Consider the following 24899-nt stretch of genomic DNA (forward strand, 5'->3'; position numbering starts at 1 on the left):
ACTGCGCCCGGTCTTTTCAAGTGTTAAGGTTTATCTTATTGGAAACAATTTTTGAAGAAATGAAAAGAGCTCTCCAGTAGATCAGACTTACACTGAAACCGACATGGTCCCGTGTGGCCCACAGAGGCTTCTGTGACCCAGTCCCCAACACACGGCCCTCCCTCTGTCCTCTCTCACCAGCCACACCCAGCTGCCAGCTTCTAGAAGGAGCCTGTATTCCTTTTTTTTTAAATAGACATGTCTCACTCTGTCATCCAGGCTGGAGGGCAGTGGCATGATCACGGCTCACTGCAGCCTTCAACTCCCGGGCTCAAGCAATCCTCCCGCCTCAGCCTCCTGAGTAGCTGGGGCTACGGGTGTGTGCCTCCAGGCCAGGCTGCTGCTCACATTCTTTGACTTGTGGCCTTTTCCTCCATCTTCAAAGCCAGCAATGGTGGGTTATGTCCTTCTCAAATTCCCTCCTCTCTGGTTCTCTGCAGCTAATAGTCTCTGCTTTTCTAGATTCTGGCAATTACACTGGCCCAACCCAGATAACTCAGGATGACCTCCTTATCTCAAACATCCTTAACTTCATCACACCTGCAAAGTCTCTTTTGCCATATAAGGGAACATTTTCACAGGTTCCAGAGATTAGGACAGGGACATCTTCAGGGAAATGTATTTGGGTTATCACAAGTGTTCGTCCACTTTAACCTATAAACATAGTCTCTGCCAGGCATGTTGGCTCATGCCTGTCATCCTAGCACTTTGGGAGGCTGACATGGGAGGATTGCTTGAGCCCAGGAGTTTGAGACCAGCCTGGCAACATAGCAAGACTCCATCTCTACTAAAAATAAAAAAGTTAGCTGGGTGTGGTGGTGAGTGCTTGTAGTCCTAGCTACTTGGGAGGCAGAGGCAGGCTTGAGCTCAGGAGTTTGAAGTTACTGTGAGCTATCACTGTGCCATTGCATGCCAGTATGGGTGACAGAGGGAAACCCTGTCTCTTAAAACAACAACCACTACAAACATAGTCTCATCTCTTAGATTAATCACGGTTACGAGCCTGACTTCATGTAAAATCTTCTCCATCCAGCTATGGCCTCTGGGGCTGGCCCCCAGCAGGGGCACAGGCTGAGACATTACACTGATTCTTCTATGTTATCCTCTCAAGATGGTCACCCCCATGCAGGCAGGGACTGTTTCCTGTGCCTGGAAAAGGCATGATCTTTGCTCAATAAACATTCAGCCAATGTACACTGAGTGAGACATACTGCGCTGATACAACTCTGATTCTTTTAATTGAGATGTAACTTAAATGCTGTAATATTCACCTTTTAAAGATGTGAAGTTCAGTGGCTTTTAGTGCCATCTGCAAGTTATACATCAGTTAGCCCCACTACTACTAGTTCCAGAACATTTCTACCATCCCAAAAAGAAACCCCGCACCCATTAGCAGTCACCCCCCATGTCTGCAGAATCACACAATGTGTGCACCCTTTGTGTCTGGCTTTTCACTCAGCATTGTTTCTGAGGTTCACCCATGGAGTAGCATGCATCAGTACATTCATTTCAACTCAATGTTACCTTTGCACGTGCTGACAGCCATCTTGTAGGTTAAGGGTGTGGGAAGCGTTTCCTATCACCGGCCCCTCTTCTGGAGAGAATGTGCACTGGAAGGGAAATTCCAGAGTAACAGCGCTGATGGTCCAGTACATGTCCCCACCTCCCTGAGCACAGGATGCTGGTAAATCCCACTGCTGGGGCCTCCTGACTGTCCTCAAAGTGAAGACAGCTGGGCATCCGGGGCAGGCCCAGCCTTGTGGGAAAGTGGAGGCGGGCGGGGATGGCCAGCCTGCCCTGGAAGGCAGCGTAAGTAGCAGAAAGCAGCCGGGCCTGACATCCACCTGGCCCTTAGCGTACTGGCACAGGAAATCCGCAGAGGGTTTCCGTGTTCACCCAGCTAAAAGGAGCAACTCATGGCTCTGAGAAGTGGGTCTGGCGGAGGTGATGCAGCTAATTAATGTGCCAGGTGTTTGCATTCGGTTCAAACCTATTGAGCCTCAGAGCATCTTCCCGGGATGAGGCTGTAAGAGGAGTAAGTCGGGAGGCTGGGAGGAGCACCTGGCGAGTGCTGTGCCTGTGAGGTGCAGTCTTAGTTTGTCTAGGTTGCTATATAACAAACACCACAGACTGGCGACAGCTTATAAACAGCAGAAATGTATGGCCGGTGCGGCAGCTCACGCCTGCAATCCCAGTACTTTGGGAAGCCAAGGCAGGCGGAACACTTGAGGTCAGGAGTTTAAGACCAGCCTGGCCAACATGGTGAAACCCTGTCTCTACTAAAAATACAAAAATTAGCAGGGTTAGTGGTGGGCGCCTGTAATCCCAACTACTCGGGAGGCTAAGCCAGGAGAATTGCTTGAACCTGGGAGGTGGAGGTTGCAGTGAGCCGAGATTGCACCACTGCACTCCAGCCTGGGTGACAGAGCAAGACTCCATCTTGGAAAAAAAAAAAATCTGACCCAGCAATTCCACTCCTACGTATACACCCCAAAGAACTGAAAACAGGAACCCAGTCAGGTGCAGTGGCTCATGCCTGTAATCCCAGCACTTTGGGAGGCCAAGGTGGCAGGATCGCTTGAGGCCAGGAGTTTGAGACCAGCCTGGGCAATACAAAAAAATCTCTAATCTCTACCAAAAAAAAAAAAAAAAAAAATCTCTACCAAAAAAATCAAAAATAAGCTGGGCATGGTGGTGCATGCCTGTGGTCCCAGCTACTTGGGAGGCTGAGGTGGGAGGATTGCTTATACCTAGGAACTGGAGGCTGCAGTGAACTATGATTGCACCACTGCACTCCAGCCTGGGCCACAGAGTGAGACTATCTCAAAACAAAACAGAAACTCAAATACTGTTACATAACACATGCTCATAGCAGCACTACTCACAGTGGAAACAACCTAAATGTCCATTGATGGGTGAATCTTGGCCCATGTATCCAATGGAATGGTATTCAGTCAGAAAAAGGGGAGAAAGGGCTGCCGCGGTGGCTCACGCCTGTAATCCCAGCTCTTTGGGAGGCCGAGGCGGGGAGATCACTTGAGCTGAGGAGTTCAAGAGCAGCCTGGCAACATGGCGTAACCTCATCTGCACAAAAAATACAAGGAAATAGCTGGGCATGATGGTGTGTGCCTGTGGTCCCAGCTACTCAGGAGGCTGAGGTGGGAGGATTGCTTGAGCTCAGGGGACAGTTGCAGTGAGCCGAGATTGCCCCACTGCACTCCAGTCTGGATGACAGAGCAAGACCCTGACCCCCCACCCCAACCCCCACAAAAGGAGGAAAGAAAGGGGCACAGTGGCTCATGCCTATAATCCCAGCAATTTGGGAGGCTAAGGTGGGAGAATTGCTTGAGGTCAGGAGTTCAAAACTAGCTTGGGCAACTTAGCGAGATACTGCCTCAACAAAATATTAAAAGAAACAAAGGAATGAAAAACTGATCCATGCTACATCAGTGAACCTGGAAAGCATTATGCTGAGTGAAGGAAGCCAAGTGCAAAAGGCCACATAGCATATATTTCCACTTACATGAAATACCCAGAACATGCAAACCACAGAGACAGAAACTAGATTAGTGGCTGCTAGGGGCTGGGGGATGGGCAAAGGGGAGTGACCACTTGTATTAGTCTGTTCTCACACTGCTATGAAGAACTGCCTGAGACTGAGTAATTTATAAAGGAAAGAGGTTTAATTAACTCACAGTTCAGCATGGCTGGGGAGGTCTCAGGAAACTTACAACCATGGCAGAAGGCCAAGGGGAAGCAGGACACCTTCTTCACAAGGCAGCCGAGCGATTGGGTGGAGGGGAGGGAAATCACCTTATAAAACCATCAGATCTCGTGAGAACTCACTATCACGAGAACAGCATGGGGGAACCACACCCATGATTCAATTACCCCCACCTGGTCATTTCCATGCTCCAATCACCTAACCAATTGACTTCCATCCAACAATGATTAGTTCAACTTGTTCTATCCCTTGGGATTATGGAGATTACAATTCAAGATGAGATTCGGGTGGGGACACAAAGCCTAACCATATCACCAATTAATGGATATGGGGTCTCCTTTTGGAATGATGAAAACATTTTGGAAGGAGACAGTGGTGATGGCTGCAGAGCACTGTGAATGTACTAAATGCCACTTAATTGTTCACTTTAAAATAGTTAATTTTATGTGATGTGAATTTCACCTCAATGGAAAACAACCAACCAACCTCAGCAGAATGAGGAAACTCTTTGCCGAGGGGCTTTCCTTTGTGTACATTTTCCTGACCTTTCCAGAGCGCAGGAGCTGGCCTGGCAGTTCCAGGCAGGCCTCTGTGCCCCACTGAGCTGTGGCTGCTGTTGTGCTTGTCCCCTAGCACCATCCTGCTGTATCACATCATGGCGTGGGGCCTGGCTACCCTGCTCTGTGTGGAGGGAGCCGCCGTGCTCTACTACCCTTCCGTGTCCAGGTAAGTTGGGACTCCAGCGCCCCAGACAGCCCCATCCTTGGCTCATTGTGTGTTCTCTTGCAGGGAATACATGAGCCCTGACCAACAGAGTTGGTGCCTTGGAGGTTAGGCCGTTGTCTCAGGGCCACATGAGGCCATGCTCACGGCCCAGCCCGAGGACTGACTACAATAGCTTGGAGAATGACCCTGGAGTCATTCTCCCTGGCTCTGCCTTTCTCGTTTGTGTACCTAGGCGCCCATGCACACAAGCATGCACTCAAAGCTTTCCGCATATTCCTCTCCACGTAAGGTGTATCCCCAGCCCCTGTATTGGTACAGTTTTCTCATGCCCACTTTTAAGTATTTGGTCTTCAAGCTTCCTCTGGATGAGCAGGTGAGCTTAACATTCTAGGAATGAGTGTGGGACAATGTGGAAGAGGCCAAAAGGATGCCTGGGCAGTGCTTATTCTCTAGCTTTGCTTCCTACCCTTTCTCACTTCTCTTCCATCCTCCACACAGAGTGAGATGTGGCCGCTGAAACTGTCTCAGGCATTTCCTCAAGTTTACATTCCTGTCCATGCAACCCTCAGTTGCAAAGCCAAGGTCTTTCCAAGGATATATACCCTAACTTCCATTGGAAAACTGGAAAAGAGAAGTGGACAGTGTCTTTGTCTGTGATTTTTATACCAGGGATCAACACGGTGTAGCCCCCGGGACAAATCCGGCCTTCTTCCGTTTTGTAAATAAAGTTTTATTGGAATATAATCACTCATTTCTTTATGTACTGTCTGACTGCTTTTGCACGACAACATCAGTTGAGTAGTTGCCTCAGAGACCACAGTGTGGCCCATGAAGCTGAAAATATTTACTATCTGTTCCTTTACAGAAAAAAAATCTACAGAAAAAAAATTGGTGTCAGTAATTTATCTCCCTCTTTTCTGGCTTCTTGCAGCTACTCAGTGAGGATGTCTCCAAATTGGTGTTGCCTTGTCAACCATGAATACGAGCAGGGAGCTCTGTGTAGATCCATCCATACAGTCTGCTTTTCTGAGGAACTTTAAAAGAACAGATGCAGTGTCAGCAGCTGTTATAACGGAATGCACTTAGTTGGAAAGGGAGTTTCTGTGGCTCTCCCTCGCCTGTGGGACCCCGGAGGCTCCTGGCAAAGTTGCAGCTGAGCTTTAGGGCGCCATTGTTGCAGGGTGCACAGGGATCCCTGAGGTGCTCCAGAGTCTTTAGGAGCTGCTCCTTTTAAGCATCTTATCCTTAATCATCTCTTCATTTTCACAACGCCTGACCCAGGGCGCTCAGCATTCTTCATGCTCACAGTCTCACTCTCTTATTTGTCATTTCATTTCTGTCTTTACATCAGAGTCACTTCTCTTTCTCCTCTTGTTTCTCTTTCTCCTCTTGTTTCTCTTTCTCCTCTTGTTTCTCTTTCTCCTTTCAAGCTTCTCCAGATTGAATTTTAGCCTCTACAGCTAAAGATAAAACCGCCTGCTAAAAGAAGGTGGCAGCGTTGAGAGGTGGTATAGTAATTCTTCCTATGGCAAGACGAGACGGGTATTGCATTTTTCCTACCTGATTTTTTTTTTTTTTTTTTTTTTTCACATTTTCTGCCACTTTCCCCTCTGGTTTGACAACTCTGTCAATATTAAGGGTGTTTCATTTATTTTTTGTCATTCCCTCTTCCGTGGCCATGAAGCTGTTTGGTTAGCCCCTTTTCCGCCTCCCTCTTTGGTTGAGCTGGAGCAGACCTCCCTCCTCTTTGCCTTCTGTTTCCTCTTCCTCTGTGCCTTTTTGCTTCTCTCCTACATTGAGCATTTCACAGCTGAGAGTTGTTACCTTGGTAACATGTTTGTGAGGCCCTCCAGCACATTCTGTGGTGACTAGTGACTCCTATGACGCCTCAGTAGAAATCTTTGTCCTTTTCTCTGACAAGAACCTCTGAAACTATTGTTATCCATAACCACGAGAACATATTTCCTCTGAAATATGGAGCTGGCATATTTTGAGTTGTTCAAGCCCAGGGACTGGATTTTATTCATGTTATTGCCCAAAACCATGTAGTAAGTACTCAAAACCTAACTATTTAATGGAGTGCCTTTGTCTCTACTTGAATTGCGTTTTTTTCCTTGAGACCCAATGCAGGGAATCCCCATCCCAGGGTGTTTTCTTTCCGATCTTTTCCCAGCAGGAACCTTTAAAAGCTTCCTCCAGTGGAATGCCTTAAGGGTCCTCCCATTTCGGAGACAGAAACATGGTTGATCTCCCTTACTCTCCTGCAATTTACGGCTCGTTCCAGACATGAGAAATGACTCACATTTCCTTTGGGCAGCCAGAAGCAGATTTATGCATTTCCCTTTTCATTCTCATCCTCTTATCTTGACTTCCAGATAAGTAGATGTCTTTTAGCCAAAGCTTTGCTTTTGAGAATGACTTTGGTTTTCCTCTCTCAGGTGTGAGCAGGGTCTGGACCATGCCATCCCCCACTATGTCACCATGTACCTGCCCCTGCTGCTGGTTCTCATGGCCAACCCCATCCTGTTCCAAAAGACAGTGACTGCAGGTAAATACTAGGGAAGCTCTCTGGGTACACGGCCACTGTGAGCGGCCCCATGCCTCGGGCTCAGACAGTGACACATGTCCTGGAATTCTCCAGGACAGCTGACCTCATTTGTCATCCTCTGGAGACATCAGCAGATCACAGCTTCAGGAAGTAAGCAGGTTCAATCAATGAAAATGTGCAGGCCTCTGCCCACACAAGTTCTGTGCCATCGTTTGTTAGCTCAGTGCCAGGACTAGTTGACTTTTCACTTCTGTACTGGGGTTCTCCTGGGTTGGCTGCAGGAGTGCCCTTGGACGACTGTGGAGATGCAAGAGGAACAGAAGGAGAAGAGAGGGGAGGGGGAAGGGATTGAGTATGTACTGAGGCGGCTCCAGTCCCATAATGCATTTGGCTGATGTTTTTTCTCAGATGGGCAGGAAACAGGAAGTGGAGCACAGGAAATGAGTCAAGGTCAATGGTTAGAAAAGGATAAGAGGAATGAAGTCGTTGACAACATGTCTGGGAAAGATTTCTAGGCTGGGGCTGGAGAACTGCGGTCCAGCCCCTACTTTCCCCTCAAGGAAGTGTGTCCTGGAGTGAGCCTCCCACCTCCTCAGGCTGCCAGAGATCTCTCAAGGACAGAATGGGAATAAGGAAATTTGCCTTAACTGAGAGGTCCTTTGAAGATCACCTGTTGATTGTTGAACTTTTTAAAAACATTGTTGAGAGTACTCTATCATTGGTAATATGAAATTATTGTGATTTTTTGGACTATTCTCTTCATATCTACATTTTTTTTTCTTTTTATTGAGACAGAGTCTTGCTGTGTCACCCTAGGCTGGAGTGCAGTGGCGTGATCTTGGCTCACTGCAACCTCTGCCGCCCATGTTCAAGTGATTCTCATGCCTCAGCCTCCCAAGTAGCTGGGACTATGGGCACGTGCCACCACGCCCAGCTAATTTTTTTTTTGTATTTTTAGTAGAGATGGGGTTTTGCCATGTTGGCCAGGCTGGTCTTGAACTCCTGGCCTTGGGTGATCCACCCACCTTGGCCTCCCAAAGTGCTGGGATTACAGGCATGAGCCACCACGCCCGGTGCATATCTACATTTAAATATAGTGTGTTAAATATAGCATTTTAAACAAAATCTCATCAAAATAGTGATTTTAAGCTGATAAAACAAATAGAAATGACTATAGGAAAAAAGACTGAAAAGAAATACGACTAAGATGTTAACAGTGGTTATCTCTGGGTGGACGGGACCATGGGTCACTCATACTTCTCTAAACTTTAAATATTTTCTAAGTTCGCTTGTCTATAAGAAGGGGAATTCAAATTTTTTTCAATATTTTAACAAGTGTGCACTATTTTTATTTTTATTTTTTTGAGATGGAGTTTCGCTCTTTTGCCCAGGCTGGAATGAAGTGGAGTGATCTCGGTTCACCGAAACCTCTGCCTCCCAGGTTCAAGCAATTCTCCTGCCTCAGCCTCCGAGTAACTGGGATTATAGGCACCTGCCACCACACCCAGCTAATTTTTGTATTTTTAGTAGAGATGGGGTTTCAGCATGTTGGCCAGGCTGGCCTCAAACTCCTGACCTCAGGTGATCCACCTGCCTCAGCCTCCCAAAATGCTAGGATTACACGTGTGAGCCACTGCACCTCTATTTTTATAACAGAGAAAATGAGCCTTTAAAAATATAGTTTCTGAACTAGGAACATTCAAATAAAATTGGGAATGTATTTATTTATTTATTTTGAGGCGGAGTCTTGCTCTGTCACCCAGGCTGGAGTGCAGTGGCATGATCTTGGCTCACTGCAATCTCTGCCTCCCAAGTCCAAGGGATTCTCGTGCACCAGCCTCCCGAATAGCTGGGATTACAGACGTGCACCACCATGCCCGGCAAATTTTTGTATTTTTAGTAAAGACAGAGTTTCACCATGTTGGCCAGGCTGGTCTCAAACTCCTGACCTCAAATGATCCACTCACCTTGGCCTCCCAAGTGCTGAGATTACAGGTGTGAACCACTGCACCCAGCCAAAATTGGGAGTTTAGTTCATAGTAATGTATCTGTGTTAATTTCATAGTTGTGAAGAACATCCCCATGGTTGCATAAGATGCTTACATTGAGGGGAATCTGGGTAAAGGGTATACAGGGACTCTCTGTGCCATCTTTGCAACTTTTATGTAAATCTAAAATTATTTCAAAGCAGAAGTTTAAAAATATGTATATTCCTTAGGGTCTATGAGGACTCCAACCTGGAAGTTGTGAGGAAATGAATGTCAGTGACTTGCTTTGCTTCCTGCCCCTCTGGCCTTGCTTGTGGGCTCACACCTGCTTCCATTGCCTTCTCTGTCACTCCATAAACATGAATAATGAACACCACACATAGTTCCTTCTGTTCTTCACAGTGGCCTCTTTACTTAAAGGAAGACAAGGCATTTACACGGAGAACGAGAGAAGGATGGGAGCCGTGATCAAGATCCGATATTTCAAGATAATGCTGGTTTTAATTATTTGGTAACTTTTCTTCTATATATGTGTATTTTTATTGCCTTTATTGCCCAGTGGGAAGGGCTGTGGGAAACAACTTTGACATGGTTGCATGTGTGACTGAAGTTCCCAAAGGGAAGAGCCTTTGGGAAGGAAATCTTTGAGACTGTGCTAGGTGCCCTTTAAGGAAAGGCACACGAGGACAGGGAGGCAAGTCCAAAATTCATGAATTTCCTGGAAAAACATTGAAATCCTAATCAAATTATTTATAAAGTCCTTAGAAAAAAACACCCCCAAATTTAGTTTTGAAATGTCCCAACCATGTGCATTGCTGGGGGGCGGGGGTTAGCCAAAACAAAGGGGTTGTGTCATGCTTTTTTTTTTTTTTTTTTTTGAGACAAGGTCTTACTCTGTCACCCAGGCTGGAGCACAATGGCACAATCTCAGCTCACTGCAACCTCCACCTCTCAGGTTCAAGTGATTCTCCTGCCTCAGCCTCCCGAGTAGCTGGGATTACAGGTGTATGCCACCACAGCTAGCTAATTGTTGTATTTTTAGTAGAGTTGAGGTTTCACCATGTTGGCTAGGCTGGTCTCAAACTCCTGACCTCAAGTGATCCACTTGCCTCGGCCTCCCAAAGTGTTAGGATTACAGGCGTGAGCCACCACACTCAGCTGGTCATGCTTTGTAAACTCACCCATTTGCCTCACTCCTGACACCAGAATTCCTGTGCCTGACAGAGGGGCAAGGACACGTCTTTGGTCAAGAAGGTTGGAGAACAGCCTGAGAAGTTTCTCTCTCCTCATTTTTCCCCACCACTGGTATCCTGTCCAAACCTTTCAGGTGGATACCTTGAAAATAGACCTGTAACCAATGCAAAAAAAAAAACCTGGAATCAGAACATGCTGCACTGTGGTGAATCAGTACCTTGCAGGACAGGGCAAGTACTTGTGGTGTTAAAAATTCACCTGTGCTGGTCGAGGTAGCTCACGTTTTAGTAGTTGGAGGCAGGAGTATTCCTTGAGGTCAGGAGTTCAAAATCATCCTGGGCAATTTAGTGAGACCTCCCACTCAACAACAACAACAATTAGCCAGGAATGGTGGCACATGCCTATAGTCCCAGCTACTTGGGAGGCTGAGGCAAGAGGATCACTTGAGCCTAGGAGTTTGAGGTTACAGTGAGCTATGATCATGCCACTGCTCTCCAGCCTGTGTGACAGAGCAAGACCTTGTCTCTAAAAAATAATAGTAATAATAATTCACCTGATATGAGCTTTGTTTGGACACCTTTCTTGGAGATATATAAATCATCTCCTACTAAAAATACACTCAGTTCAACATTTCATATTTCACTGAGCCACCTAAAATAACATTGAAAAATGCTAAAATAGTCAAGAAAAAATTGTTTTGATCTCCATCAAAACTGTACATTGCTCTTCAAACAAAGAATGAATTCTGGGTTATTTGATACAGTGCTAGAACCTTATACCATGATGCGGTGTTGACTGTTACCCTTGGAAGGATTTGCTGATCTGTGCTTTAGACTGAGAAAACAAATTATATTTTTTAAATTAAATTCTTAGTGTGCCGGTTCCTCTTAGTTTCATTTCTTTCTTTTCTTTTGAGACAGTGTCTCACTTTGTCCCCCAGGCTGGAGTGCAGTGGCACATTCATAGCTCACCGCAGGCTCGATTTCCTGAGCTTAAGTGATCTTCCCAGGGTTCAAGTGATCCTCCCACCCCAGCCTCCCAAGTAGCTGGGACTACAGGTGTGCACCACCACGCCTGGTTAATTTTATTTTTTATTTTTTGTAGGGACGAGTTTCACTATGTTGCCCAGGCTGGTGTCGGACTCCTGGGCTCAAGCAGTCCTCCTACTTCAGCCTCCCAACGTGCTGGGATTACAGGAGGGGGCCATTGCACCTGGCCCTCTTAGTTTCTTACTGCAGAAGTGGCCATGTCTATACTGAGAGTTAGTACTTTTAGGTCTTGGTAGAAATTCTTCTCTGACTCCCCAGCATTTAAAAACGAGTTTCATTGCATGTTCTCTTTACTTGTTGCCATTTTCTTTCTAATAGTTGGTTGTCGAATATCATCAATGAAAGCCTTTTATTCTATCTTGAGATGCAAACAGATATCAATGGAGGTTCTTTGAAACCTGTCAGAACTGCAGCCAAGACCACATGGTTTATTATGGTAGGTCAATCCGTATTGTATTTTAATTAGTTAATTATTTAATTAATGTATTTGTTTTAGAGACAAGGTCTCACTCTGTCACCCAGACTGGAAAGCAGTGGCACCACCATAGCTCACTGCAGCCTCAAACTCCTGGGCTCAAACAATCCTCTGTCTCAGCCTCCTGAGTAACTGGGACTACAGGTGTATGCCATCACCCTGGGCAATGTAGGGAGACCCAATCTCTTTTTTTAATTATCTAGATTTAACATTTTCTGTTTGAAAAAAAATCAGAAGAAAAAGAAGCAGTCAGAAGTACAATATATTGTATTTAAATACAGAATGAGTTAAATAGACTCCTGGCCTTAGTGTGCTAGCTGGCTGTTTTGTTTGTTGTTGGGATCCTTATTAAATGCTTCAACTCTGGTTAGCCAGTTTGGCGCAGTGTATCAAAGCTCCTGGCAGTCTCTCAATATCAGAGCGTGGATCTTGAAGGAATGTTTCAGACCATGAAAAAGCCACACAGATGGATATATTCCTGAGAGCATTATCCTTTATAATTGTAAAGCATTATAGGCAACCCAGATTTCAAAAAAAGAAAGAAAGACAGACAGACAGACAGAAAGAAAGAAATGGTTAAGTAAATTATGGTCTTTCATCTTGATGGAATATTACTCAGATGTTAAAAATGATGATTATGAAACCTCTGGTATTAACTGAGAAATCAAATATATACAATTATACCAATTACAACTACAGAAAATGTGTTTATCTTTTTTTCAATGGGGAAACAATGAAAAAAAAAAGAAATAGAAAAAAATATATGTATTGGATGGACATACATGAAGAGAATGATGGGGTAGAAGTCCCATGGGCAGGCTGCCCCAGTGCTGTCATTCTCTCACCTTTATAAGAAGAAATGCACACGTGTTGTTGGCAGGGAGGTGCATATTATGCTACACAGAATCCATATTTATATTGTTTTTGAAATGGGGAAAGGCTCATTCACAAAGACTTTCAAATGGAACCAGCACCGGCCCTTCCATCCCTGCATGTGGTTTGGAGCTTGGCTGGGTTCCTGTGGTGAACTTCATGTGTCTTCAGAACACACGAGTGGAGGGATGTTTCCCAGACTTTGTCTGAGCCTCAGGAACCTTTATTACATCAAGTGCTCCGTTGGCAGCACAGGGTGGCAAACTGGGGAGAACAGAGGCCCCCAGGCTACGGGAGGAGCTGGCTGTTCAGTCCCTGTGCTACAGCGCTCCCTCTCCCCTTCTCCTACTGCCGCCCTCTTCTCCTCCCCCACCCTCCCCTCCCACTTTCTCCTTCTCCTGCCTTCCCTCCTCTCTCTCATCCTCTGTCCCTTCTCTTCCCTTATCTATTCCAGCTCCTCCCCGCCCTCTCCTCTCCCCACCCCCCTCTACTTTCAGGCACCCTTGAAGGTACAGCACCTACTGTGGCCAATCTTCATCTTGCCCCAAACCAACCCACCAAGCAGTCAACCAGCCACCAGCCAACCCATGGTCACTTCCAAGGGAGCCCAGCCCTGTGGGCATCCTGAGGGGAGTGTGTCACTCTGTGACAGCCCAGGGCTCTGACTCCTGCCACACTGCACTGACTGCCGTGTGTCTTTCTGTCCTCTCTCCAGGGAATCCTGAATCCAGCCCAGGGATTTCTCTTGTCTTTGGCCTTCTATGGCTGGACAGGATGTAGCCTGGGTTTTCAGTCTCCCAGGAAGGAGATCCAGTGGGAATCACTGACCACCTCGGCTGCTGATGGGGCTCACCCATCCCCGCTGGACTCCCAGGTGCCTCAGGAAAACTCTGCTTCCAGGAAGGTGTCTCGAGTGGGTAGGCAGACTTCTGATGAAGCCCTGAGCATGCTTTCTGAAGGTAATGCCCTGTCTGCCACAGCAGGTAGACTTTGGGGTCCCAGGGCTCCCCTTGGAAAGCCTTAGAGGATTCTTTGTCCCAGGCACTGTCCTGTGCATGATGGGGTGTTTAGCAGCACCCCTCATGTGGACTCACTAGCTGCCAGTTGCACTCCCCCAACTGTGACAACCAAAACTCTTTCCAGACATTGACAGATGTCTCTTGGGGACCACAGTGGCCCCAGTTCACAACCAGTGTCTCAGAATAATTAGGCTTGGATCTAAAAATGTAATTTTTTTCCAGATGTTGTCTGAGCTAAATGCACACAAACACAAAACCAAAGACAAATACCACACAATCCCGTCATGGGGTGCACCAAAATAATGTTGAAATTTGGAGTAAGAAAAATAATATGTAGAAAGATGTTTGGCAATGGCTTAAGGAGTTCCATTTTCTTTTCCATTCCTACTATTCAAATACATTGAAGGGAGGCCAAGGCGGGTGGATCATTTGAGGTCAGGAGTTAGAGACAAGCTTGACCAACATGGTGAAACCCGATCTCTACTAAAAATACAAAAATAGCCAGGTGTGGTGGCTCATACCTGTAATCCCAGCACTTTGGGAGGCCAAGGTGGGCGGATCACCTCAGGTCAGAAATTCGAGACCAGCCTGACCAACATGGTGAAACCCCATCTCCACTAAAAATACAAAATTAGCCAGTGGGGTGGCACACGCTGTAATCACAGCTACTTGGGAGGCTGAGGCAGGAGAATCACTTGAACCTGGGAGGAGGAGGTTGCAGTGAGCTGAGATCATGCCATTGCACTCAAGCTGGGGCAACAAGAGTGAAACCCCGTCTAAAAAAACAAAACAAAACCAAAACCAAACAAATACATTGAAGGAAGGTTCACTTTCAGGTGACAAACTTGGTTTACTTTGAAGGCCAAAAAATATGGTGATGAACTGATGAATTGATTCCATGATACAATATTGTCTGGTTGAAATTGGGAGTCACGAAAAGAAAGAGATGGTTCTGGCTGAAGCTAAAAGGCACACAGAGAGGATGTATTTACAGACTTTCCATCTGGTACAAATAGTTCACGAAGCATGAGGAACCCACCAGCTGGATCTGTTGTTAGTCTGTAGAGTTACTGATACCATCTGGGGAATGAAGCCAAAAATGTTATCTTGAATTATTTGGCTTTGTATTCCCATCCTGGTGTTTCAAAGTGGCCGAGCAGATATTTGACAGTCAAATAAAACACTAGAAATAACAGTAAAATTCCCCTGCACCCCACCCCAATCACCACCGCCAAACAAAATCCATCAGCATTTCCTTACCTCCGCTCCCTCCAGCAAGCTGTTGCCTAGATCTGCCGTTCAAAGGTTGGATGTTTTCACATAGAGGTTTTAGGAAAAGCAAATAAAGATCCAATAGAAAAATAAGCAGAGCAGCCGTTCCTGGAGGCTGCTGTCTGTGAGGGCTCCCTGTTTTGTTTTGTTTTGTTTTTTGAGACAGGGTCTCCCTCTGTTACCCAGGCTAGAGCACAGTGGAAGGAACACGGCTTACTGCAGCCTCCACCTCCTGGGTTTAAGCAATCCTCCCATCCGAGCCTCCTGAGTAGCTGGGACTACAGGTGCACACCACCATGCCTAGTTTATTTTATTTTTTAGTTTTTGGAGACATGAGGTCCCATTATGTTGCCCAGGCTAGTTTCAAGTGGTCCTCCTGCATCAGCCTCCCAAAGTGCTGGGATAATAGGCTTGAGCCACTGCACCCGGCCCCTTGGCTTTTTATAAAATTTGAGATATAATTCACATACCACAAAGTTCACCCCTTTAAATGGCACATTTCAGTGGTTGTGCACACGTCACCACTATCTAAGTCAGAACATGTTCATCACTGCAGAAAGAAACCCTGTGTCCCCAAGGAGTCATTTCCCATCTCTTCTCCCCAGCCCCTGGCAGCCATGAATCTCCTTTCTGTCTCTATGGTTTTGCTGTTCTGGATCTTACATAGAAAGGGTGTTGTGTAATATTTGTCCTGTTGTGTCTGGTTTCTTTTACTTCAGATACTGTTCTCTAGATTCACCCATGTTGTAGCAGGTGTCAGAACTTCATTCTTTTTATGGATTGATAATATTTCATTGTATGGATACACCTATTCTTTGATTTATTTATTTATTTATTTATTTACTTATTTATGAGACAGGGTCTCACTCTGTTGTCCAGGCTGAAGTGCAGTGGAATGAACATGGCTCACTGCAGCCTTGATCTACTGGGCTCAAGCAATCTTTCCACCTCAGCCTCCTGAGTAGTTAGGACCACAGGCGGACGCCACCATATCCTGCTAATTTTCTTTGGCTTTATGTGTGTGTTTTTTAAAAATTTATTTTGTAGAGTTGGGGTCTCCCTATGTTGCCTAGGTTGGTCTTAAACTCCTGTAAATGATCCTCCCACCTTGGCCTCCCAATGTGCTATGATTATAGGCCTGAGCCACTGCACCTGGCCCATTCTAATTCTGTTAATAACTACTTATGACTGCCCAAAACTCTACCAGGCTGTGTACTAGGAGCTGAGTGGGGTGGAGATACTGGAGATGTGTAAACCTGGCCCTCAAGGATCTCACAGTATATTGGGGAAAATTAAAATATTTTAAAAAATCATTCTATTCTAATAATAGAACAATCAATGAAAATAGAAAATGGCAATTGGAGAAAACATTGGAGGAAAAGGAAAGAACAAAAGGAAAGCCTTTTGAGAAAAACGAGAAATACAATCAGTATTTTTTTATTATGGGAAGAATTCCTGTAAAAATGGCAGCTGCCGATTTAGAACTCCAAGTGACATACTATTAGGTAACATCTGTTAGGCTTTTTGAGGACAGAGCCTGAAGCACAGATTGAGTTTTCAAAATTAACAACAAACGTCTGCAAAAGTATAAAGTGGCCTGGCCTGGTAGTATGAACCTGTATTCCCAGCTACTCAGGAGGCTGAGGAAGGAGGATCATTTGAGGCCAGGAGTTGGAGTCCAGACTGGGCAACATAGTGAGACCCCATCTCTTAAAAAAAAAAAAAGTATAAAGTGGTAGTGGTACTGAGGTGGTGGTTAGGGTCATAAGTTTGCATCTAGTCACCCTTCGAATATCTTAAAATTGCCCATAACATGCAGTCATCACCTTTTTGTATGGTAACCCTATGCAGGAATTTGCATACATTAATCTAAAAATAATTAAAAAGGCTTTTATTCAGAAATTAAAATTAATTTGCTGCCTAGGACACCTCACATTTTTTAATATTTCCACATCTGACTTTTGGCTCTCATCACCATTGTATTGTTTGGGGACAGTTTTAGGATCCCTTCTAAATCTTTCCTGGTGGGTATGTCTCTGGGGCCACTTACCTGTCACCCCGGAATGTGCTTCCCTTCTGTCAGTGGCGGGGGAAACGCAGGTGTCATTCAGATTTTCCTACCAGAGCTTTACCAGCTTGCAGGCAGCAGGATCCCTGGGACTATGTAAATCCTCACCTACTCACCCTGCCATACCTCCCCAGCCCCTCACTAAGTAGAGGTGAATTTGGGTAAGTTAAGTGTGCATCAAATACTACTTCTGTGCATAAAGTCAAGGAAAACCCCTTACCAGGGCCGCTTTCCTATTGGCTGCACCTGATCATTACTATGGCCGATACAGAAAAAAGTTAGCCATGGGCTTCTCCCTATGTAGACCATGGAGATAAAGTTCAACTTGTTCATCATACCCTTCAGACCCTACTGCCTTTGGTTTCACTACAAGACCAATAGGCTGGCATTGAGCTTTATTAAGTATCTGATATGGTGTCTGGAACTTACTAGGTACTTCACACAAGTTAACTGAATTTCGTCTTAAGCAAATATTCAACACCATTTTAGCTGGGATGGGTGAGTGTTCCTGAGAGGTGTAATTTGTGAAACTCACAAGTAAGTAAGGACAATACTATTTTTTATTTTTAAAAACCTGTGAAGAGTTAAAGGAACACAGGCAATGCAGGACTACGTTGGTTTTGGAACACTGGTGAGAGTTCCTGGAGCAGGTGACGTGTGGGCCGGGTCTTACATGATAGAACAGCATGGGCAAAGAGGAGACAGAAAATTCAGATGAGGAAGACGCAGTGTTGAGTTAGCACAGGAAGTCTGCCTCTTGTTTGAGGATGACTGTGGCTCAGCGTGGTATGGAGGCCTTGCGGGAAGCTGGAGAAGTGGTGAAGGGTTTATAAAGATTCTGCTAAGGCATTTGGGCTTTATCCGGTGGCCAGTGAAAAGGCCATTTAAGGTTTTTAAGTGGAGAGACACTGCAGTTTGCTTGTAGGACCAGCCCAGTGCGTGGGCGTGGGAGAAAACACGTAATGCATCGTGTTTTGTGATTGTGGCAGCAGTTTCCATTGAGGGGATCTGTGTCTCCGCTTAGGAAGGCGGAGAGCTGCTGGATGGAGCTGGGTTCCACACCCAGTCACCATTGTGCCTCGTTGCTAAACACTTTCTGCTCATCAAGTCGAGGTGTTTGGATCTGGGAGAATCCTGAAGAGAGTCATTATTAGGGGAGGATTGTGCACCTGAACAGCTTTTGACTCCCTAGATGTGCAGACACCCAGCTCCTGGACCTGCGTTGGCTCTCAGGAGACCCAGCCCCTTGGTACCTCCTGGCTTCCCTCCAGGGAGCGAGCCAGGGGGGCATGGCCTGGCAGGAGGGGTGGGGCCTGGGTGGAGCTTATAGGGCCTGGCTGGGACTGTGTTTTGGGGTGGGGCCTGGTGAGAGGGAAGGGGCAGAGTCTGGCAGGGGGAATGTGGCTACTAAGGGCAGGGCATTTCTAGTGGGAGCAAGAGTATAGATCTTTCCTGGAAGACGAATGTGCTAGTACACAAACTTGCAAGATTTAGGGATCATCCTGGGGGAGAAGCCCAGGCCGGTGAGGCTGAGGCTTAGGGCTTGTTGGGAGTGGAGAGGTCATGGTTAGGATAGAACACAGGTGCTGTGTTCCCACACAGGTGGGGCGAGGCCCATTCAGAGCCCAGGAACATGGCCAGAAAGGAGCATAACTGTCTCTCCCACAATGCCTTTTATCTCCCCAATTCCATACTACACCCACCCCGCCATTCTTGGTTCGACCCTCAATCCTCCCTACTCTTCCACAATTCTGTTTCTCCCATAATTCCCTGTCTCTCCCACAATTCCATGTATCTCCCACAATACCCTGTATTTTCCCCAATTCTGTATTTCTCCCAGAGTTCCATGGCTCTCCCATAATTTGGCATTCTTTCCCACAGTCACCTGTCTGTCTCACAATTCTTTTTTCTCTCATAATTCCCTATTTCTCTCACAACAACATTCCCCTAACAATTGTTTCCTCCCACAATTCTCCATTCTATTTTTTCTTGAAAATCTGTTTTCTTCTATAACCTATTTTCTTTTTCTTTCTTTCTTTTTTTTTTTTTTTTTGAGACGGAGTTTTGCTCTTGTTGCCCAGACTGGAGTGCAATGGCGTGATCTCAGCTCACCACAACCTCTGCCTCCTGGGTTCAAATCATTCTCCTGCCTCAGCTTCCTGAGTAGCTGGGATTACAGGCACCTACCACCACGCCCAGCTAATTTTTGTATTTTATTAGAGACGGGGTTTCACCATGTTGGCCAGGCTGGTCTGGAACTCCTGACTTTGTGATCTGCCCATCTCGGCTTCCCAAAGTTTTGGGATTACAGGTGTGAGCCACCACGTCAGGCCTCTTCTATAATCTGTTTTCTACCACAATCTGTCTCTCCTACAGTTCTACATTCTCCGCTCTAATTTGTTCTCTCCCACAAGTCTCCATTCTCTACCACAATTCCGGCCTGTCCCTCAATTCCTCCTCTTTCCCATAATTCTCCATTCTTTCCAATAATCCTTTGTTTTTTCTGCAGTTCTCTTTCTCACGATACCTTGAGTCCCCCACAATCCTAATCTTTCCCACAATTCCTCGTTTCTCCCACAATCCCTTTTTACAATTTTTCATAATGCTGTGAATCTCCCATAATACCTGGAATCTCCCACAAGCCTTGTCTTTCCCACAATTCTGTTTCTCACACAGTACCTTGAGTCTCCCACAACCCCCATCTTTCCCACAATTACTTTTTTCTCCCACAATATGGCTTCATGGTTTTCCATAAATGCCTTGTGTCTCCCATAATACCTGGAATCTCCCACAAGCCTTGTCTTTCCCACAATTCTGTGTTTCTCCCATAGTACCTTGAGTCTCCCACAACCCTCATCTTTCCCATGATTCCTTTTTTCTCCCACAATACGGCTTCACAATTTTCCATAATGCCTTGTGTTTTCCACAATACCTTGTGTCTCCCACAATCCTTGTCTTTCTCTAGCAATTTCCTGTTTCTCCCACTATACCATATTTCTCTAACAATTTCTTCTTTCTCACATGTCTCTTCTTTCTCTCAGAATTTGCCATTCTTTTTTTTTTTTTTTTTTTTTTTTTTTTTTTTTAGATGGTGTCTCATTCACTCTGTTGCCCAGGGTGAGTACAGTGGCACGATCTCAGCTTACTGCAACCTCCACCTCTTGGGCTCAAGTGATTCTTGTGCCTCAGCCTCCAGAGTAGCTGGGACTACAGGAGCACGCCACCATGCCTGGCTAATTTTTGTATTTTTAGTAGAGATGGGGTTTCACCATGTTGGCCAGGCTAGTTTCAAACTCCTGACCTCAAGTGATCTGCCCACTTCGGTCCCCCAAAGTGCTGGGATTATAGATGTGAGTCACCGTGCCTGACCAATTCTCCATTCTTCTATTTCAGAAATCTTTCTTTTATAATTGTATTCTCTCTATACCACATTCTCTCTGCCCTGTAATTCCATTTCTCCTACAACCAATTCTGCACCATAATTCATTTTCTCCCAAGATTCAGTATTCTCTCCCGCCATTTCCTGCTTTTCCCACAATTGCAGCTCTTTCCCACAATTCTGTATTCCCACCCATAGTCCTGTATGTTTCCTACAAGTCTGTCTTTCCCACAATGCCTTGTTTTCCCATACTTCTTTGTTTCTCCCACAACTCTCTGTTCTCCACAATTCCTGTCCTTCACACAATTCCCTGCTCTCCCATAATTCCTTATTTCTCCCACAATCTTGGTCGTTCCTACAATCCTCTGTTTCCTCCCATAATTCCCTGTTCATCTCACAATCCCTGTCTTTCTCATGGTTCTCTGGTCTCTCCCACAGTTCCCTGTTTCTCTCATTAAGTCCCCATTTATCCAACAATCTTTTTCTTTGCCACAGATTCTCTATTTCTCCTACAATTTTTTATTCTTATCTTTCACAAATCTCTTTTTCTATAATTCTGCTGTCTATTAAATTGTCTCACATGTAGTTCTTTTATAATTTTTCATTTTCTGCCATAATTTCTCTCCCCAAATTCAACATTCTCCTTCACAATTCCTGACTTTTCCTCACAATTTCATCACCTTCCCATAACTCTCTAGTCTTTCCCATTAATCCTTTGTGCCTGGCGCAGTTCTCTTTTCTACAATATCTTGCCTTCCACAATTCCTTTCGCCCACAATTCCTTATATTGCCCACAATTACCTATTCTCTCCCACAATTCTCTGTTCTCTGCTCTCTCTCACAAATTTCTGTTCTCTCCTATAATTCCATTTTCTCCCATGATTTTTTTATTCCTCACACTTCCCTGGCTCTCTCCAAATTCTCTTTCTGTCTCACAGTGCCTCATTCTCACTAAAATTCTTATTTTTTCTACATTTTTCTTTTCTCTCCCAAAATACCGTCTTTCCCATAATCCTTTTTCTCTTGTAAGTCTCGGTTTTCCACCATTTTCCCCCCATGATTCTGTCCTTTCCCATAATTCTTTCCTCTCCCTCCAAATTCTGTTCCCTTCTACACTTTCCCATTATCTTCCATATTTCTCCATCATTCTTGTACATCACCACTGTTTCTCTTCTAAGATTCTCCTTCCTTTTTTGTTTTGTTTTGTTTTTGAGACAGAATCTTGCTCTGTTGCCCAGGCTGGAGTGCAGTAGCATGATTTCAGCTCACTGCAACCTCTGCCTCCCGGGCTCAAGCAATTCTCCTGCCTCAGGCTCCCTAGTAGTTCCAGCTACTTTTTTTGTATTTTTCGTAGAGATGTGGTTTCACCATTTTGGCTAGGCTAGTCTTGAACTCCTGACCTCAAGTGGTCTGCCCGCCTTGGCCTCCCAAAGTGCTAGGATTACAGGCATGAGCCACGGCGCCCAGCCTAAGATTCTCCTTTCTCTATCGCATTTTGTCTCTCCTACAAATTCTCTTTACCCAAATTTTCTTTGTGTCTCACAAAGGAAATTATTCTCCCCAGAATTCCAATTTCCCCACTCCTTTCTGTTCTGTCCCACAATTCTCTATCTCTCCCACAATTCCTTCTTTTCCACAGTTCTCGCTCAATTCCCCCACTATTTCCTGTTTATGATTTTCCATAATTCCTTGCGTCTCCCACAGTACATTGTCTCACACAATTCCTTGTGTCTCCTAATTCCTTGTGATTGTCAAAATTCCTCTTATTGCTAACAGTTCCCCATTCTCTTCCACAGTTCTCCATTCTCCTCCATAGCTCCCATCTCTTCCCAAGTTCACTTTCCCAAATTCACTTTGTCTCCTGTAATTCCTCATTTTCCCCAGAATTCTCATTATTTCCCACAATCATCCTCCCTCATAATCTTTTATCTCTCTCACAGTCCCTTGTTTTTCTCACAATTTCTGTCTCCCTGTTGTCCTTTGGATGTTATTTAGCCTTTTCTGTGTGTATACCTGGATTTTAATAACCCAGTGAAACAGAAGTCTGTTGGGATATGGAATTTAAAAAATAAAAAAGCTTTTGAAATATAAATAAGTGTTCTTTCAAAGCACTTCTTTCAAGACAGCAAACACCCAAAGCCTCAGCCCTTCCCCTTCCCGTGCCTGTTACCTTCTCATAGTTTCAACGGAGCCCTGTCGATTCATTCAAATACTGACAGCAACAAGTGAGTGGGAGAGAGTGGGGTGCTTTGGACCAGTTGGAGTTTGTTTCTACAAGTAAGCTGTAGAGATAAATGTGGGCACATGGAGGAAGGTAGGAAAGGCAGAAGTACCTGTGAGGGACAGACCCTTTTCTGGAACAGGAGGAGTCATACTTCAAACAGGAGCCTTTGGGGCACTCAGTGGGCTGCCTTTCAAGGCTGCTTCTTTTCACTGCCTCTGAAAAGCCATCATGTTAGCATGGACTTCTCTTCCCCTCCATAATTTGCAAAATTTCTAGTAAGCTGTTAGACCAGCCCCCTCCCAATGGTAAGGCCCCTTACCTAGCACCACGCATACACAGAATTTTTTCAGCAGCCTATTCTCCAAGTAGCACCCTGAGACACTGCCCAAGAATTGGACATTATTCCACTCCTCTGCAAAACCCACCCAGCTCACGTGAAGTCTCAGCTTGGGCTCTAGGAGATCAGCTTTCCCCTCAGTGGTCTGCTGTTACTTCCCCTCTCCCTAAAAGTAACACCTGGTGTCTCCATCAACTGTAGTTGCTATGAGGGTGTGGAAGAGAACATACCCTAGGGCCTTGGACTTTGTTGAGCTGGCCAGATCAAATTTAACACCTTGAAGTGGAGTTGGGCCCGGTGTCATGTTTTCTATGGTTCATGCTTAGTGCCTGCTGGTTGGGGTTTCAGTTCTAGGACTTCAAAGTTTTCAGGGGATCTGAGAAAGGTAGTTGAGGGCACAAGGTACATCCAATATACAGTCATGCATCCCTTAACGATGAGGATACATTCTGAGAAATGCATGTTAGGCAATTTCATTGCTGTGTGAACACCACAGAGTTCACTTAAACAAACCGAGAGGGTATACCCAACTACATACCTGGGCTAGATGGTATAGCCTCTTGCTCCTAAGCTACAAACCTGTAAAGCATGTTACTGCACTGAATACTGTAGGCAATTGTAGCACAGTAATACTTGTATATATAAACATGGCTAAATATAGACAAGGTACAGTACAAATGCAGTATTATAATCTTATGGGACCACTGTCATATATGTGGAATGTTGTTGACCAAAAGGTTATTATATGGTGCATGGCTGTATGTCCAAATCTCAGAACTGCATGGGGCCGAGAGAATACAAACAACCTGCCTGGACTTGCGAGGCTCATTAAAGGGGGCCATGAGGAAGGGGGTTGGCCCTTGGGTACCATGAGGTCACTGGGATGTGCATTTCCTGCAGGGATGTTAGATCTTCACAGATTTTGCAACAATTGGGAATTAGTCAACATCTTCCAACAGCCTGGTTGAATTATCTTCTCAGAGACTTGCTCAGCCAGCACGTTCCCTGCTCACAGAGACCTTTAAGACCAGCAGAGAAAACCCTTGGAAATTCAAGGCTGCTGGAAAGCACTCATTGAACTGAGCACAGGCAGGCTGAACTGGGGCAGCTCCCTCCCAGCAGAATTTGCTTCAAGAAAGTTGTCATGCGTAAATATTCTCTTCTGTGGAGCCCTAAGGAGAGGATGAAAGCACTAGAAATTCTTCAAAGCCACAGGACCCAGAACATGTCCCAAAGTGTGAGGTCACGGGGGAGTGTCCTCAGTCCAGGCCTTGATCACAAGCCACCATGTGACACCCCAGCCCAGAGTCTATTTGAAAAGAACCACAGAAATCACAAATGAGTTCCCATGAATCCAGATGTCCTCATAAACAGTGTGTGACCCTGTTAGAATCAAGTCTTTCTGAAGTGCCACCAGCCCCCTTCCAGCAAGAATGTTGCTCCGGAACTGGAAGGCTCCTTTAGAAGTTTTCCCAGCTGGTGTCTGGGCTCCAGGAAAAGCAGGTTCACCACACTAACAAAACCACCCTCTCCACCATCCTTGTCGGCTACCCAGACTCTCCTCAGGATCTGGCTGGGCGATCTACAGCCAGATCCATCCTCCCCACATCCTTGAATCCCTTTACTTGCTCTTCAAGCAGCTCATCACACTTGATCTGAGTTACTAAGACCAAGATTATCCAGGACTCATCTTAATCCAAACCTGAGAGGAAGATCTGAGTACCATGTCCTCCCACAGCCCATAGTGCTTGTGTGTGTGTGGGCAGGTGCATGTGTATGTGTTGGGGGGGACACATATTGCAATTGCCTTTTTTTTTTGAGGTGGGATCTCACTCTGTTGCCCAGGCTGGAGTGCAGTGGCATGATCACAGCTCACTGCAACTTCAAACTCCTGGGCTTAAGAGATCCTTCCACCTCAGCCTCCCAAGTAGCTGGGACCACAGGCACATGCAATCATGCGTTTTTTTTTTTTTTTTTTTTTTTT

General features: G+C 45.5%; 1 protein-coding gene across 1 annotated transcript in view; it reads left to right on the forward strand.

The window, feature by feature from the left end:
* Positions 1-24899, forward strand: part of GPR143 (G protein-coupled receptor 143) — a 43162-nt gene that overhangs the window by 14657 nt on the left and 3606 nt on the right. Inside the window, exons 4-8 of the mRNA XM_017862665.1 lie at positions 4397-4489; positions 6928-7037; positions 9428-9536; positions 11587-11704; positions 13332-13575. Of these exons, the coding sequence (XP_017718154.1) occupies positions 4397-4489; positions 6928-7037; positions 9428-9536; positions 11587-11704; positions 13332-13575 (674 nt within the window). The remainder of the gene's footprint in view (positions 1-4396; positions 4490-6927; positions 7038-9427; positions 9537-11586; positions 11705-13331; positions 13576-24899) is intronic.

This window comes from Rhinopithecus bieti, unplaced genomic scaffold (assembly GCF_001698545.2).
Source record: "Rhinopithecus bieti isolate Rb0 unplaced genomic scaffold, ASM169854v2 scaffold_66091, whole genome shotgun sequence".
NCBI lineage: Eukaryota > Metazoa > Chordata > Mammalia > Primates > Cercopithecidae > Rhinopithecus > Rhinopithecus bieti.